Source organism: Monomorium pharaonis, chromosome 9, assembly GCF_013373865.1.
Source record: "Monomorium pharaonis isolate MP-MQ-018 chromosome 9, ASM1337386v2, whole genome shotgun sequence".
In the NCBI taxonomy this organism is placed as follows: Eukaryota; Metazoa; Arthropoda; class Insecta; order Hymenoptera; family Formicidae; genus Monomorium; species Monomorium pharaonis.
In genome coordinates, this window is record NC_050475.1 from 10,645,442 (window position 1) to 10,664,189 (window position 18,748).

Below are 18,748 nucleotides of genomic sequence, written 5' to 3' on the forward strand. Positions count from 1 at the left end.
GTTGGTTCGTGTATATATTGTATATAATAAGTTGTTCCTAATTTAGTTGCATTCCTGTTTATGTATATATTTTTTTGTTTACTCGCGCGAATGTTGATCAAAAGCGGGCTTAAATAATCGATTATATCGACTCACCAAGCGGTGCTGCCACCGCATCGATCAACAATCCCTACTTGTCTGTTAGATTCTCGCTGCTCCTGTAACTTTGTTACAACAAGAGGGGATAGACTCATTCCAACAGTCCACGAGAACGGTCGGAATCGCACCACGATCACCGCGCGTGTTCTTGAATGTTGCTTGCTCCACTGCCTACGCATGTGCTTATCTTTCCTGCTTGCACTTCTATTTGCTCTGCTTTGCGCCTGCATCCTGGACGTAGCCGATCAATCTTCCAGCTGTCCCCCACGTGCCAAACACGGGATCTTCCTGCAGCGGCGGAAGGACGAAAGCGGATCGGCAACGTGCGGTGAGTCGAATACCTTTGCATGGTTTTCTCTTCTCTTGCTTGCATGATCGAACGCTTTCGCTTTCCCTAATCATTTCTCGCCACTCGCGTTTATTTTCACACGCTACTCGTAGAGAGCTAAAAACACTCGGGGTGCTCTTCCCTTTACCGATCATTTACAGTCCACCAAATTGACCAAATCGCCTTTTCGCCACCCGGGAGATGGTACGGAATCGTTCCCCCACCCTCCCAACCAGTATTTAAATAAGAAAAGCGTTTACATACTTGAATAACAATATGTTTACCATCAATTACACCTACACAATTTGGAAAATTCCATTGCTGGAAAAAATCGTTGGCGATTTTTTTCCATTTCTCTGTGATACTTGATGAGAGAACAATGGTACGCAAATTATTCCATATTGCTACAGAGGTTTCCTTTATAATATTCGAAACAGTAGCCACTCCTACTAAATACTGCCTACATAGAAATTGGCATCCAGTAGATGTCCAATGGACGTCCATTAAACCTCCATAGATCCATGAGACGTCAATGTCCATGATGGAAGTCAGATGGATGTCCATATTAGAGATATAGTAAACTTCCATAGCTCCATTGAAGATTTACCTCCATGGCGGAAGTTACATAAACGTCCATTGAAGATCCAGTAAACTTCCATGGCTCCATTGGAGGTTTACCTCCATGGCGGAAGTTAAATAGACGTCCATTAAAGATCCAGTAAACTTCCATGGCTTCATTGGAGGTTTACCTCCATGGTGAAAGTTAGATAGATATCTATTAGGAATCCATTAAATATCCATAGCTTTATTAGATGTTTTCTTCTATAGTGGAAGTTAGATAGATGTCTATTAGGGATCCACTAAACTTCCATAGCTCTATGGAACATTTACCTCCATGGCGGAAGTTAGATAGACGTCCATTAGGAATCCATTAAACTTCCATAGCTGTATGGAACATTTACTTCCATGGTAGAAGTCAAATAGACGTCCATTAGGGATTCACTAAACTTCCATGTCTATGGAACATTTACTTCCATGGTGAAAGTTACTTAAACAACACGCTTGCCAGAATGAAAACCTTAAAAGAACTTTTTTAAGAAAACATTTAGATATCTTGGAAATGATGTCGAAATGGTAACATTTATCCGAGACGTCTACTACACTATAACATTCTGAATAAGAGATCCATCTGATATTTAAAAAAATTATCATAAAAATAATGTTTTCAAAAATAACGGTCTACAATTACTGCGCACAAAAAAATGCACGAAATCTAAATTCATCATGTATTGAACAAAAACAGAATAATAAATGTACTATTTAATTTTTCTTAGAATATATGATCTATATAGTAAACCATCTAATTAACCACTTAAACGCTTCAAGTGGTTAATTAGATGGTTTACTATATAGTAAGCTTCAAAGTAATAATGCTAAATAGATCGCAATTTCCATCAAATTATTAAAGTTATGGAAAAAGATAAATTTAACAATGAAATTAATAAGTAAATAAATTAATGCTATTTATTTTTAATGTTTTGCAAAATTTAATTGCTTTTATAAAAAATAATATAATTGCGTCAGTTTATAACATATAGGTATTTGTAGACAATAACAAGTACCCATATCGATGAGTCAAATTGGCATAACAGATAGAGTACAAGGTTCGTAATCCTAAGGTCCCGGGTTCAAAACCTACCAGCGGCAAGTAAGAATAAAATAAAATAATATAATTTAAATTTAATTCATTAATAAAAATTTAATGAATTTAAAAATTCCTAAATTTAATATGTACTGTTGATAAAAATAATTTTAAAAAAATGAAATTTTTATTTTAAATTTTTATTTTGTCATTCATCTATCGAGGCTCCATGAAGCCTCTATTAATGTCTCTATAAAAGCCACAAAACATCCGTCAGTCATCCATCGAGGTTCCGTGAAGCCTCTATAATAATCCACACAACGTCTAATAGACCTCTTTGACGACGTCTAATAAACGCAATGCGGAACTGTGGATTTCTAATGGCTCTATATTGGACGTCTAATTGACGTCCACTGGAAGTTTAAACTTTTATGGCAGACGTCTAATGGACGTCTATTAGAAGTTTCATTTCTATGTGGGTAATACGACATTGAATGCATTGAGTCTCCTGATGCTAAAAATCTAACAATTTTTAAGTTACATTTAAGTTTCATTTCAAATTTAGATTTAAAAATATTTAACATTTGTAAAATTGAACATACCTCAATGTCAATAATAATCGCTCTTGAACTGAGATAGGCTTTCTGATACAATATTTCTTATGAATCTCATGCCCCACAAGCATTATAAGATTTTCCAATTGAGATGCAGACATGCGTAAATAATTATGAAAACGTAAATCTTCGATACACAAAATAGAAAATACAGCTTTAAAAAATTCATTTACATTTCTTGTTTGAAAAATGGGTGCAACCCAACATTTTTTTTATACTGTTTTTTTACCGTGAACCAGTATACAAACTTGAACAACTTTTTTTTACGCAGTTCATGTCGTTGATATTGATGACAAACTGCAGTAACACAACATTTTATGTACCACTCATAATAACTGTTCAACCAAGTGTTAAAATATCAGTCGTAATATGACATTCTAAAAACAATTTACACCAACAATTTACGTAAATCTGCGTAAATGAACGCAATTATAATAAAAATAATATATATATATATACTCACACAGCACGGGGAGCTCCCGAGAAGATCACAAAATTTTTCATAAGCTTCATTTAAGCTTCATAAAAACTTGCACGGAATTCTCCAGGAGCTCCTATGTCCGCTTTTGAGAGCTCCCTGAGAGCTTTATTTAAGCTGGCAGGGAGTTCAGAAATCATGTTTTAAGAACTCCCTGCGAGCTTCGAAATAATTCTCGTGAAGCTTCTATATAAGCTCTCGGAGAGCTTTAGCTAAGCTCTCAAAGAGTTCAGAAATTTTGTTTTAAGAGCTTCCTGCAAGCTTTAAAATAATTCTCGGGAAATTTCCATATAAGCTTCCCGGGAGCTCTTATATCCGCTTTTGGGAGCTCCCTGAGAAGTTCATTTAAGCTCGCAGGAAGTTCAGAAATCATGTTTTAAAAGCTCCCTGCGAGCTTTAAAGAAATTCCCGGAAAGCTTCCATATAAGCTCATCGAGAGCTCGTATGTCTACTAATTGCGAGCTCCCTAGAAGCAGCGATTATGGGTCACAACAGACCCGTATTCACCAACAGTCGTTCCTCATTTCTCAAGATTAGTCTGTCTTCTGTAAAAGATAGCATGGCAACATGTACATTTAAAAGTATATTTAAGAGAAAAACAGATCACAGAACGAAAAGAGTATTTATAGAGCATTTAAGGCAGAATGTTTGTATATTAAAATGTAAAATAAACTAATATTACGTACTCTTTTTATCTTAAAGTTCCGCTCCACTATAAGTTTGACAGTCTTCTTTTTTGCTCTTTGGATTGCCGTCCCTCCAAGGTAAAAGCCTCTACTCACTGTTGAGCTTTTCTATATCATCCACAAGGTGTGGAAAACACTTTAAAGCTTGTATAGCAATACTGCTAATCTCTCCAGATATAGCTGTTTTTGGATTAAAATAACTAATAAAAGATAAAACTGGGTCATCGAAGTTAAATCGTTTTTTAATATGTTTAGAAAGAACTACGTAGAAATCTAAAGCACATATTCTAAAGTTGTGTAGTTCATTTGGATCTATATTTTCATTTGACAGTAAAATTTCGGTCTTTGCACCAAAGTATATATTTTGAAGTGAAATAAAATTTCATGGATTAGCAGCGTCGACTTGTTTTAACGGGACACCGAGATATTCCTTTTTCATATAATTTTTCAAAATATTTCTGTATAAATCGCTAACTCTATTCAATAGAACATGCAATCGCGGTTTCTCTGCTTGAAATTCAAGATTCAATCGATTGACGATATCGAGAATATACGACAGAAATGTGAAATATATTTTAAATAATGGATTTTTTAATTGAGTGAGAATCATTTGTGTAGCAGGTAAGTTATCTTCAAAAACTTTGTGTGTAAAAAAAAGGATCAATACGTCCCAATTCTCTAACACCCAATCTACTGCAGCCTGTAGCGAAAATAATTTTCGTTGATAATTGTTTTAAATTTACTTAAAACATAAGAAAATAAATGAGTAACAAGCAATATACAAGCAAGCAAATAAATAACTGCAAAAATAAATACATATACATATACTTATTTAGTAAACTTACTTGAAGAGACGGCCATCGTGTCGCACTCGGGTGCAATAATTTGTGAGGTTTCAACTCGGCAAATAATTGGAATTCTCGCTGCCTCTCCGATCTATTACTACTGTGGGAAAACTATTTATGGATTGCTGATAGAGCCAAAGCTGGTTGGTGTTTGCTATATAATATATTTCTTCTACAGGAAAATTTTATTACAAACGTTTCGGCACATTTTCTTCGGCCATCCTCAGTGTATAATAATATTCATCTCATACGTGATTAAAATTTCAGTCCTATGCTTAAAATCTAACGAGACATTTGTTGTTTCTTCCCATTTTACAATATTAAATTGTGAGAGTGATTCCTATGTATCTGTGGAAGTCCTTGGTTTACCTTTTTTATGTATGTCTGTCATTGTTCGTCTTCGTATTGTCATGAATATATTTAGATTAAGGGTTGCTTTGTCGACAGTTATCTGTAAAGACATAAACATGTAGGAAGTAGGAATACTGACAAGTTATAAAGCAACCCTTAAGGGGGGCAAGTCATGTAAATCGAAATTTTTTAGCAATTTTTTTTCTTGCCTAAATTTATAGGAAATTTTCCGTAGAATATGAAAAAAAAATAGTAGAAACCGATTTGAGATTTCCTTCTATGTTATTTTCGTCGAAAAGTGAACGGTCGAATTGGGCGGAGCACTCGTGTAGACGAGTCGGAAACTCAGTCTTTCGATCCCTCTGTAATAAATGTTAACCTGGCTGTGTTAGAATAATGTTCGAAAAACAGAAAGATCTGGTCTATGGCCCTGGAATCGCAAATTAGCAAAAAACTGCGGTAAGTTAAAATAAATTACGATTTTTTCACGATTTTGTTACTCGAACTTTAAACGCGTTTTTCTCCAAACTACTTTTTTAAAATTGGCGTGCAAGATAACTCAAAAACTATTCATTCGATTGAGTTCTCCTTGTGCACACATTTAGATAAATACTTTCCTCATAAATTGAATCTTTATTTGTAATTGTATTGTTTAAATAAATTATTTTTATTGCATAATTAACACGAAAATTTTTTGTAAAAATCAATACTTTTTTTTTACGTGTCGCCATTTTTACAATTTTGCATTATTTTCTTTAACAATAGGTTCAATTGATAACGCAAACCGTACAAAAAAGAAATCTATTTGGTTTTTTGTTTCAGATGAATACAAGCAGCGCTACATTGCACGCCGACAAGTGACTTCAACGTCGACGCATTAGATTTACATTATTATTATTTATAAAATACATATTATTTTTCTGTCAAAAAATATTTGTTTAGTAGTTCAAAATTACAATAACATACCCTGAAAATTTCAAAAGAATTGGTTGTATAATTTCCTCAAACAAAATTCCAAAAAATCACTTAATTTTCAGCGCGTTACATGACTTGCCCCCCTTAATCTAAATATATTCATGACAATACGAAGACGAACAATGACAGACATACATAAAGAAGGTAAACCAAGGACTTCCACAGATACATAGGAATCACTCTCACAATTTAACAGCAATATTGTAAAATGGGAAGGAACAACAAATGTCTCGCTAGATTTTAAGCATAGTGTTGTGAGCGTTTGCTCGTTTCGGAAATTCTTTCCCGTAAGTAGTTGGGATTCGTCCTATCTTAAGGGTTAGGACCCAAAGGGTGAAGGTTCGGCTCGGTGTATAAGAGAAAAGAAGACGCTTCTTACTTGCTTGTTCGTTGTCTTTATTTCTTTCTCTTGCGCTTACAGTCAGCTGTGATGGTGTCGGGTATCACTCGCGATAAGGTGTACAGTACGCGACGCGGCTCAGATGTTATTACGTTACTCTCCGCTTGGTCACAGCGTGGTCGCGCTTATATATGATAGTTTCTGGCGCAATTTCGGGGGCCAGTGACCGGGCGTTGGTAGCTTCCACGAGGCTAAGCGTTTCGACATCGGAACGCAGTAGCCTCGCGGTTTTGATTTTGCAGCGTAAGGCCTATTTCTAGGGCGATGCGAACTGCTTCCGAGCGCGCTGAAGTTACTTGGGACTTCCGTGAGCGCGGCGGATTCTTGTGCGTCTTTCGAAAGAGGTACTTCTTGCAACGTCTTTCAAAAGATGCGTTTCGCAATTTCGATACATACGGTTGTAATTGGCTTACAATAATAGGACTGAAATTTTAATCACGTATGAGATGAATATTATTATACACTGAGAATGGCCGAAGAAAATGTGCCGAAACGTTTGTAATAAGATTTTCCTGTAGAAGAAATATATTATATAGCAAACACCACCCAGCTTTGGCTCTATCAGTATTTCTATCACACTAACTCGTATTAAATTAATACCAAGAGCCTTTATACACATTGTCATTACACATTATTTGAATTTATAGATTGCTTGTATAAAATCTTCTAAGTTTCTTGGCAACTTTTTTGTTGCTTCTGAGGAACAAAGATGAAATGAGTGACAAACGCATCCAAGCACGAATAAATGTGGTATAATCGCTTTGAAACGGGCCTGTACTCCATTGGTATTGCCCATCATCACAGATGCATTGTCAGCAGCTAAGCCAATCATGTTGGTTATGGGAATGTTGCATTTTTCTAACTAGCTACATATTGCGTTAAATATATCATCTGCACTACAAAATTTAATTTTAATCAACCCAAGAAATCTATCTTTGCATTCATTGTTGTCATAAAATCGTGCTACAATAACTAGTGATTTCTCTGTGCTAACATCTGTTGTTCGTCAATTATGATCGAGAACACATTTATTCTCAACTTCTCTGAAATTTCGTTTATTTGTTCTTTGGCGATACAGTCTTTTGTTAAGTTTGCTTTGGTTCTACAACATTTCATACTTTTGGCTACTTTTGAATCCGATCATATAGAGACAATAAATTTTGGTAAATGATCCATTAAAAGAAAGGGCAAATTATGCTCGTGCAAAAACATTATCATTTTTAGTTCTGCAGATTTAACTAGTTTTTCTTGTTGTCTGTCATTACTGAAATGCTCATTTATCATGAGAGTTTCCTGAGATTTTTTAATATTTTGTTGATGGTGAGTTGTCGTTTCATGCCGTCTTAGATGTGTAATTCCACCATTGATTGTTTTAAGACAAACTTTACAATATGACTTGTCTAACTTTTTCTCTAGCCAGGAAAAGCTATTCTACCAGTTATCTTTAAATTTTTCTAGATATAATTTTTTCTTTTGTGTGATATTTTTATTTTCATACTCGGAATCAGTGTTATAAGTTAGATCGTTCACGTCACAAGTGTTGCGCGTGCACCTACAACAATGAAATCATCTAAGATTTAAGTTTAGATCACAATAGTATGGAGACAACAAAAAGAAAACAGAATTAGACACAAAAGATAAAGATCAAGTTCAAAGCGTAAAATAAATATTTCAGATTTTTTAAATAATTGAGTTTTGTACGTACTTTAATGGTGAGATTTTTTTTCTTTTTAATTTTTTTTTATTTTTATCCTTATTAAAGTATTTATCATTATCAAGAAAAATGTCCGATTCATAGCCTTTTACTAGTGAAGACTTATTTTTTTTGTCGGATCTAGGACCGACTGACAGATTAGTTTCTTCCATCATTGTACTAAATTAAAATCAACTGTGAAATTAACCTATTCCCGGTTCCGCTGAATGCAACTAATAGCGTTTTCGACCCGCCTGGGTTAATCGCTCCGGAAGCGATTAATGACGTCATAAGACCAATCACAACCATTCTTCTGAAGAAGGGAATAACTGTGATTGGCCAGTTCTAGAGGAAAAGAAACCGAAACGGGTTAACCCAGCACGGGTCGAAAACGCCATAATATAAGCACAGAATATATACATAAGATAGTCATAGGCTGCGTTCTTCCTTTGATACGCGTACGAAGTACTATTATCGCCATGCAACAATGGCTGCGATTTGCCAGTAGTTAGTATGCAAAAAATATCGATGTAAAGAAGGTCAATCACAGTAAAGCCATCTCCCTATGATTGATCAAATAAAAATAAGCAGTCGCAGTCGAAAGTTGAATCAATTTTCGCAGTCGGTAATCGATAAATCTAAACTGAATGATTTAATATGCTGTTTACCGACTGTCAAAGCTGAAGAAAAATGACTTACCAAAACGTAATAGATTGGCAAAAGGCGTAACAACGTACTAAATCGTGTGAAAAAGTAATAGATTTGTTACAATTGTAATAAAATGGCAACACTGGCCCGGAGCTCGCAGATCTCCTCGAAGGATTCCCCAAGACCACGAACGGTGGACGGATAACCGGCGCGCTAGCGTCTCGACGTATCGCACTACGCCTGCTCACAACGCGTCGCTGGTACTACTCTAACCTTTGGCTAGGAACTTATACACGCAAACTTACAGCTCTAACGAGAGCTCACCAAAATGAACTCCTTGGGAGCTTAATCGGAGCTTTGTGCTATGTGGGTAGTATGTTTAACTTAATAATCTTACCTGTAAATAATTATCTCTAAAAAAAACCTTTTTTTTGTTTTAAGAGGTGGGAATGCATTTACGCATACCCTCGCCGCCGATGACTCACGGGCAAAGGTTATGTGGGACTCACGGGTTTGTGAGCGGAAGGCTAGTCCTTCCCGCTCACGTGCAATACCCGTACTACCCACTAAACCCACCTCGGATGGCCAAATCTGCGTGATATGAGGGACTCCCCAGGAATCACTATCCAGCATAACTGCCGAGAGACCCCCCCACGTCGGCGCGCCATTTGGTCCGGGGAAGCGATGCAAGCGTCTCCTAGTGTAAGAGAGCCCCGCTCCCCCGATCGGTCCATCGAACTTGGACCGATCGGCCTTAGGGTCGGGGTGGGGGAGAGAGACTAAATGCTGCTCGTCTCCCCCGCCACCACTCTCCCTTCTCTCTCCGCGACGTGCGGAGGGGAGGCACAGGGGGGCCGGTGTTCGGCCCCCCCGGATTATTACACTCGTCGAGGGGGCGAGGGGCAGGAACGGACGACGCTCCGGGCCACCTTCGCCCCCCCGACGGCCCGCGCTGCTATCAGCAATACGGGGGTGGGGCTCCATGCCCCAAGATCCCCAGCGGGCAAATACTTACTGGACCCGGAGGAAGGGTCGCGTTATGCGTGCGACCCTGGTCATCCCTCCGGGCCCACCTCCTCGCTCACTCATTTGAGCCGTCATCAGCGCGCCCGCTCCTCCTTCTCCCCCTCTATCCGGGGGGGGCGTCCCCGTCTTCCCACCGCCGCTCGTCGGCGACCCAGACGGGGCCGCGGCGGTAGCCGGGGGGGCGGGGGCATAAGTGCCCAGTCGCGGTCCCTGCCCCCCGGATCTGATAGGCGACCGCGACGCCGGCGGGGGGGTGCTCCTCCCGCGCTGGCCATCCCGATGTTAGGGACCCTCGAGGGCCCCCTCTCCCCTTCTGACTCTCTCGGCCTCTTCCTTCCGCGACATTACAGTCTCGCAGAAAGAGAAGGCCGCTTCCCATGTGGACTTGTCCCTCAGCATCGCCCGTACCAGCATGCCGAGGAACAAATCCTCCCCGGGCGGTAGTCTCGCCCTTAGGACACCGCGCTCTCTCTCCCATATCGCCAGCGTGTAGAGCGCGGTGTCCCCCTCCTCTCCCGTCTCCATCGAGCAATGGTGGCAGCGAATCGTGCTTTCCTTCCGGATTCGGCACAGGAAATCACCGAAACACCCGTGTCCGGTGAACATCTGTGCTATCCGGAAGGACACCCTGCCCCAGCCCCGATCCAGCCAGTCCACCAGCACCGGGGCCAGGACCCCGACGCGACGGTCCATTGGCCCGCGCAGCCTGGACTGCTCAGGCGCGCGCGCCACTTCTCGATTAGGGACCGCCGGGCCTGGAGCCTCAATAAGCGACGGACCCTATCCGTCACTATCCCGCCGCCCTCCCGGATCTGCCGCGTCCGCTCGTATACGCGGGCCTGAGCCCGCACGGCAAGATCCAGCAGGGGCATGCCCGACAGGGCCGTCGCCGCCGCGTGAGAGGTCGTACGGTACGCCCTCGCAGCCCTGATGGCCATGTGCCGCTGCACGGAGTGCAGCAGCGACACACTTCTTTGATTTTTTTTGCCATCAGGGTGCCGGCCTAAACGGGCGCACCGTACAGGGCCATAGACCCCACAACCCCCCCGTACAGGCGGCGCACTCCCGCCCCGGAAACGACGCCGAGTATAAGAAGAGAAACCAAAAGCAATCAACAGCTTTCGCGTCTTGACTTTCATGAGGGAATAACCTCACGAGATTAACACGAAGTTTTCGCGCCAAACGCGTCAAGAGGAAAAGATCCTCGAAAAAATCGATTGCGCACGCGAGCGGGAGTTCCGTGGGTGACACGTTAAATCATTGCGGATTCCACTTAAGGGATCAGAGGGGACTTCGCTCCGAGCAGCCGACCGAAACGGACGTAGTCTTTAACTTGTGAAGTTGAAAATATATAGAATACCTTCAGATTACCGAATATATAGTCAATAAACCTGGTGTGGTGTAGAATTATATCGGGTCGGCATAGTTTACTTAACGAATAACGAAGAATGGCTATTGCTCCTTCTACACAATAATACACTAATCGAGTTATCATCGAGCGAGCCAACAAGCATCGAAGCAGCACTGGACGGCCATTACGTGACATGATTATACGCAACATATACGCAGTTGTCTACGTACCGAAAATTCGCCCAGAGAAACCTTTTGGCAATCCATTCCGAATGGGCATCGCACTATTTGATTAAAATTCATTCTTTTATCTCAAGGACCAATAATAAAAAAAACCATTAAAGACGACATAATTCCTCTACCTACTAATCACCTACACAGATTAAAAGGTAAGTCCCTAGGGTTATTACCTCAACAAGTAAAATTAAGTATCGCTTTCTTGGTTTAAGATTATATTGGTTCTAATATTTCAGTGGGCATAAGACTACTGAATAATTAACATTTAGAATATTGATTTATAACTTAGTATAGTCATGAGTAAGATATATTATTACTTAAATAATAACCTTGAGAATGCATAATATTTGGCTGTGGAGAATCAGGGCCCTCTCGTAATGATACACGTAGAGGACTGAAAAATAAAGTGACACTCACAGGGAGATAGCCTGATAAGTAAAATATTATTAACTCGGATCAGTGTCTTCCCTTGTGATTGGATATTAAAATATATCTATACATCGTTGCATTGAATCACTCAGGGCTGTAAGACTGATTGTGTTATTCTTTTGTCCTTACTGCAGGAATCAATATTCAAATTAGATAAGCTAAATAACGTTTTATAGTATAAGCAACAGCGGAAAAGTATATGTATAAAAGTCTATATACTTATAAAATAGAATAAGTTTTGTTAAAGAGTTAGAAGAATAAAAAAAAATGACTGATTAACATTGTTAAGACTAAACAAATTTAAGTCTTCTTTAGTCTAGTCAAAAAAAAAAAATTTTTTTTTCTATTTGTTTAATATAAAATACTAAATATTTTCTAAATTAATATTGTCGTTCGTTGTGATATTAGATCAGTGCTTGAGCCTAGTTGCCCTTTTCGAGCCGATTCCCGAACGCGCCGCCTCCTATGCCCCCACTACCGCGCGCGGCCTTGACGGCCGAGCCGCCGATCTCGCCCGTACGCTTTGTCTCAGGAGCAGCTCTGTATAAGAAATGGTGCCCTGCACCACAAAATTCATTAAAATTACTCTAAGTAAATAATTTTTGTTTTTATAAACAAAAAAGTACTAATTTTTTTATTTCTAATTTATTTTATATGTAGTATAACAATATGTAAAAACATAATATATAAATTAGAATTTTGACAATAGTTTAATTTTTACATCACCCGTGAGGTATTATTATTGATGCTTTTTTTTAAGTGGTTTTCTCAGTAGGCCTAATCCACTAAAAGATGAAATATAATATATAGCTTGGCATTCTTCTAATTTTCCTGTCGTTTTTATATATCTTACAATATATAAAATTTTGTTTTCCTGCCAAGCTGTATATTATATTTCATCTTTTAGTGAATTAGGCCTACTGGGGAAACCACTTAAAAAAAAACGCATCAATAATAGTATCTCACGGGTGATGTGGAAAACTATTGTCAAAATTCTAATTTACATATTATGTTTTTACATATTGTTATACTACATAAAATAAATTAGTAATAAAAAAGTTAGTACTTTTTTGTTTATAAAAACAAAAATTATTTACTTAAAGTAATTTTAATGAATTTTGTGCAGGGCACTATTTCTTATACAGAGCTGCTCCTGAGACAAAGCGTACGGGCGAGATCGGCGGCTCGGCCGTCAAGGCCGCGCGCGGTAGTGGGGGCATAGGAGGCGGCGCGTTCGGGAATCGGCTCGAAAAGGGCAACTAGGCTCAAGCACTGTATTAGATGATAGAATTGAGCTGATTATTTATTGAGTGGTTAAATGTTTTGTGAAGGGAACTTTTATTGTTAAGAGGGCTGTTAAGAAAGTACTCAAATATCTCTCCTTAGTAGAGGATTATACTGGGCAGTATAGCCAAATTTAAACAAATACATAGAACAGTCGCCCAGGACCTTCACATTCCATATCGACTGTGCCTTCAAGTAAACAGGCAAACAAAACTATAAATCATAACAAACACATTCCCAAAACTCTGCAAAATAATCGTCTCACTTTATAAGATATGTATAATAGAATAAGAATTTAAATTTCACATTATATTAAATCAATCTTTATTAAAGTTATATAGAATTATTTAAATATATTTGAATAAATACGATTGATTGAATAAAAGTAACTAACAGTGATAAAATACAAAATAAGTGTTAACCTAAAACTAAACTAAACACAAATAAATGGGAGTGTCTCAGATGCGCACAGTAACAAACGGACACCACCAATCAGATTGCTAGGTTGGTTAGGGTTAGGATGAATTTATAGAATTTGATTGGTGGTGTCCGTTTGTTACTGTGCGCATCTGGGACTCACTCAAATAAATTATATTTTTGGAAGAAAAAGAATAGTTAACTGAAAAAAAATATATATATATAATAAAATAAAATAAATCTAACTAATAATTGCATTAAAAAAAAGAAGTACCTGAGTAAATTTTAACATTACAGTTATTTAAACAAGTTTATATTCACCTAATAGGTAATAATAATTACATTTCCACAAAAAAAAAATCTTTTATATTTTTGTGAAAACAAATAAAAAAATGAATGATTAACTTTAATGATCTTTAAAATAACAACTTGTGCTACATGATTCATACCCCCCAAAAAAAATTAATGTTATAAGATAAGAAGAACATCTTGCCATTAGTGTTAAAAAAGGGGGGGGGAAGTAATTATAACATAACCAAATATACAAATAAATAAAATTTATTGAAAAACCATTAATCTCGACATCTTTCAAAAAAAAAAAAAATTATTATACATTAATTAAACAGCAAAGAAAAAAAAATATATATATATAAAAGAAATTAAATATACACTCAAATATAAGATAACAAAATATATTTATATTTAAAAAAAAAACTTTTATTTAGTGAAATATCCAAAAGAATAAAATTGTTTCGCTAATCAAAATATTGAAAAGATAAAATAATGTCCAAACAAAACGAAACGGGAAATAAGAAAAAACAAAGATCACCCCTTTCAGAATCTACCTCTTCAAAAACCTCAAACAGGGATGAAAATAGTAACAAAAATCAAAAATTAGAAACTCCTATCCCAGACTTTGGTATTAATGATACTCCAAGTAGTTATGTGTTAAATCCAAACCCTGATACGCTCTCTGGTTCGTTAGAAGGAATTGGTAGAACAATCTCAACCAATTCCTTACTATAACGAACCTGCAATGGAAGTATCCGCTAGTCAGAACATAAATAGAAACAGTTTTATTCAATCTCAAATGAATAATAGATACTCTAGCTATAATAATGCTCCTTTTCTTATCCACATCGAATGCAACTCAACCGAATCAGATTTAAATATTGGCAATCTACATCCAATTAAGTTAGGAAAAATAATCTTTAACAAATCTAATGACCCTAAAATCAAAAAGATTTACGATAGCATTAAACATTAGAATTAAAAACATTAGAAGAAGAGGGAAAAATCTGTTAAGTATTGAATTTTCAAGTTTTACTGAAGCTAATAACTTTATGGAATTTGATGATCTGATTCCCTTAGAATGAAAAGCATATATACCGGATTTCAAAATCCACAGAATAGGTATTATCAAGGGGATCTCCCCTTCATTAAGTATTCAGGAAATTTGGAAGGGTATTGAATGGCCCGGTCAAAATAAAATAAATATAAAAAAAATAGAAAGACTAAAATTTTTGGATAGAAAAAATAATAATGAAATTAAAACTCATTTTCATTAAAAATTATTTTTGAATCCAGTCTACTCCCCGAAAACATAGCTATATACAAAGCAAAATATAAAATTTCCCCTTTTGTAAATAAAGTTAAAAAATGCCTCAATTGCGGTAAATGGGGCCATTCGAAAGTTCAATGTAAAGGAAACTCATGTTGTTTAAGATGTGGACTAAATCACGAATTAGACAAGTGTACTAGTAATGTAATAAAATGTACAAATTGCAAAGGAGATCACCCCTCGCTAGATCTGAAATGTCCAGTTTTCGAACAGTATAAACTAATAAACACCGTTATGGCCTACGGAAATGTGTCCCAGTATAAGGCTAAACGTACAATTAAGGGAAGAAAAATTGAGGACCCTTCACAGGTGCATAGTTTATTAAAATCCTCAGCCTTTTTCGGGTGGAACAATTATACCGTGGATGATTCTATACCAAGAATAAATGACAATATCCCAAGAACTAGCAATTTAATTAATCCGTCATCCCATTATGAAACAAACTATAGAAGTCGTCTTCGCAATAGGAAGTATCTAAACGAAGTTCATAAATCTCTTGACTCATTCCTAAATAAAGATTACTCAGAATTCCATCACCCCCCCAATCTTACTCCATCTAATGCGATTCAATCCAATCTAGAAGAACTAGGACAGCAAAATAGATCTAATAGAGACTCGCAAAAATCAATTGCATCAAGCTTAAATCAAAAAGAATTCCAGAATTTACCAAATTTAAATAATAAAGAATCTTCAGCCTCACAACTGAACCAAGAAATTAATGAGAATCCCCCTAACCAATTGAATATTAGTATAATTCTTAATGATATAATCAAAATAGCAAACTCAGAAAGCCAATACCTAAATAAATTAAAAGAACTCAGTAATTATTTCAGTCATATAAACGAAATCATAGCAAATAATTAACAATAAATAAATTAAAACCTATAAAATTAACTCTCCTGTAATAATATCTAAATTTTTGTAATGGCTCTGAAAATTTTCCAATGGAATTGTAGGGGAATTTCCGGTAAAAAATCGGAATTCTCGAATTTCATGTATCAGTTTGATATTATTTGTCTACAGGAGACATGGTTAAAAAAGAATCACAAAATTAATTTTAAGAATTATGTCACTATTAGAAATGACAGGCGTGGAAACATCGTGGGAGGAGGAACAGCCGTTTTGATTAGGAAGGACCTTAACCCATATATAATACAATTAGATATCCCTCTAAATCTTGGACCAGAATACAGCCATTGGATTTAATAGAGGAACCCATGCAGCCAGACAGGGAATAGTAATTTCACTATATAAACCCCCCGACAAATTTATCAACAAAAAACAGTGGGAGAAAATTTTTAATTCATGGGCTAATATGGCAATAGGAATCGATTTGTTTATTTGCAGGGGTCTTAATGGTCAAAATGAAGCCTGGGGTTCATCTCGTCCAAATGAAACCGGGAAAATATTATTGGATGTAATTAATTCATCCTCCTTAGTTATTTTGAATGACGGTTCTCCCACTAGGGTATCAGGAAATTCGGAATATATTAATGCCCCAGATATCTCTATAATATCTGGGCATCTTAGACCTCTTACATCGTGGATTACATGGGAAGATAGCGTGGGTAGCGATCATATTCCTATAATAATTTCCTATACCCCTTTCTGTCAAGGACATCTTCCGTCAGCAGACTCGGCTATAGAAGAATTCAAAAGAGAAAAGATAGATACTAAGTATTTAGACAAAGAAAGATTCACTAGTTTAATAATGGAAAATATGCCTGGTATAAATGAAGTAAGAGATATTTCAGTGGCGGAAATATATAAAAAATGGTCTCATATCATTATAAAAAATGCAATAATAGCAGGTGCTAGAAGGAACAACCAGACGGGTCAAATAGAAATTTTCGATAATAAAAAATTTCAATTTAAGGTTCTGAACTATCAAAACAAAAGAAAAAGAAGATGTATTAATAAGCCTTGGTGGAATGAGGAATGTAACGAGTCAATAATTGAAAGAAAAAAAGCTTTTGGATTATTGAAGGCTCTCCCTTCTAGAGAAAATCTGGCAAGTTATAGAATAGCATCAAAAAATGCCAGGAAAAAAATTAATCAGATTAGAAATAAAGGTTTTCAAGAATTTATCGATAATCTTAACCCAGCGGAGAATGCGAAGACGTTTTGGGATTCAATAAATAAACTAAAAAACAGTACCTATTTTAATCCACACACCCCATCAAGTAAAAGTAAGCCAGAAACAATAGAAAAAGCTATCAATAGAACTGGCCCATCATGGGTGACAAACAAATTTAGAGATATTTACAATAATGGATGGAATGAAGATAAATTTCCGCCATTTAATTTGGATGAGATGATGGATATCATAGGAGCACTCAAAGAAGGAGCAGCGCAGAGCCCCGAAAACATTAATAATTATATTCTTAAGGCCCTACCATATAAAGCGTTGGAGATGTTGTTGGAGGATTTTAATAGGATTATTCAAGATAAGTCATTCCCGGAGATATGGAAAAATATCTATATCATCCTCATACCTAAACCTAATAAAAATGATTATAGAGCTATCTCACTAGCATCAAGTGTTCTAAAAATAATAGAGAAACTAATATTAAAAAGACTGGAAAGATTCATAGAAAAGAATTTAATCCTCCTTAACTCTCAATATGGTTTCCGTAGAGGAAGATCATGCGATGACTGCTTGGCATTAATCAATTTGGAAATTTATAGAACTTTTATGAGGGGTCAATTGACGGGTGCTCTTTTCTTGGATATCGAAGCCGCATATGATAATGTTAACCCACAAATATTATTTAACGTAATAAATAATCTCCAAATTCCAACAGGTTTTAAGGCTTTCATAAAAAATTCGATAAGCTCAAGATCGGCTAAATTTTTTGAGGCAGGCCTTTGGGCGGGAAATAAAGAAATTCAGAAAGGTCTCCCCCAGGGGTCCGTACTCAGTCCAATTTTGTTTAACATCTACCTAAAAGAAATTTTATTCAATGTACCGTATAATTGCCAAATTATCCAATTTGCAGATGACATAGTTATTCTTTGTTCAAGTAATAAGTATAATAAAATATTCCCTGGAGGAGGCTCTATCGCGTATTAAAATTTGGTTAGAGTCAAAAGATTTAAAGTTATCGATTCCAAAGACCCAATACATAATATTTCATAGGAAAAAACGTATTGCGAATAACTTGGAGTTAGTTATAAACAACAATTCCATTCAGGCTAAATCAGAGGTTAAATACCTAGGTATGATTTTGGATTCTGGATTAAGATGGTCCAATCACATAAAATATATTAAACAAAAAACTAAATGTTATTTGAATATTCTTAAATGGGTAGCAAATTTCTCCCATTTAAACCGGATTAAATCCAGTCTTTAGTTTGAAATTTATAAATGCAACAATAGGAAGTCAAATCGAATGGGGAATTATGTGGTTCTCAAGTGCAGCAAATTCATATTTGAAAACGTTAGATGGACTGTTATGCATCGCATATAAAACGGCTTTGGGGTTGCCTAAATCTACTCCAAATAGAATCTGTTGGAAATTTTCCAATCAAAAAGCCTTATAAGAACAATTTCCTTTAAAAGCGATAAATACATTTGCAAATCTAT

The 18,748-nt window shown here is 36.6% G+C and overlaps 1 protein-coding gene across 1 annotated transcript; it reads right to left on the reverse strand.

Annotated features, from left to right (window-relative positions):
• Positions 1-10,106: 10,106 nt before the first annotated feature.
• On the reverse strand, positions 10,107-10,517 carry LOC105836191. Its single transcript, XM_012680057.1, has one exon. The coding sequence runs from the start codon at positions 10,515-10,517 to the stop codon at positions 10,107-10,109; it is 411 nt and encodes a 136-aa protein (XP_012535511.1).
• Between the last annotated feature and the right edge of the window lie 8,231 nt (positions 10,518-18,748).

Coding starts and splice junctions, on each gene's coding strand:
- LOC105836191 (XM_012680057.1), bottom strand. CDS start 10,517: ATGGACCGTCGCGTCGGGGTCCTGGCCCCGGTGCTGGTGGACTGGCTG.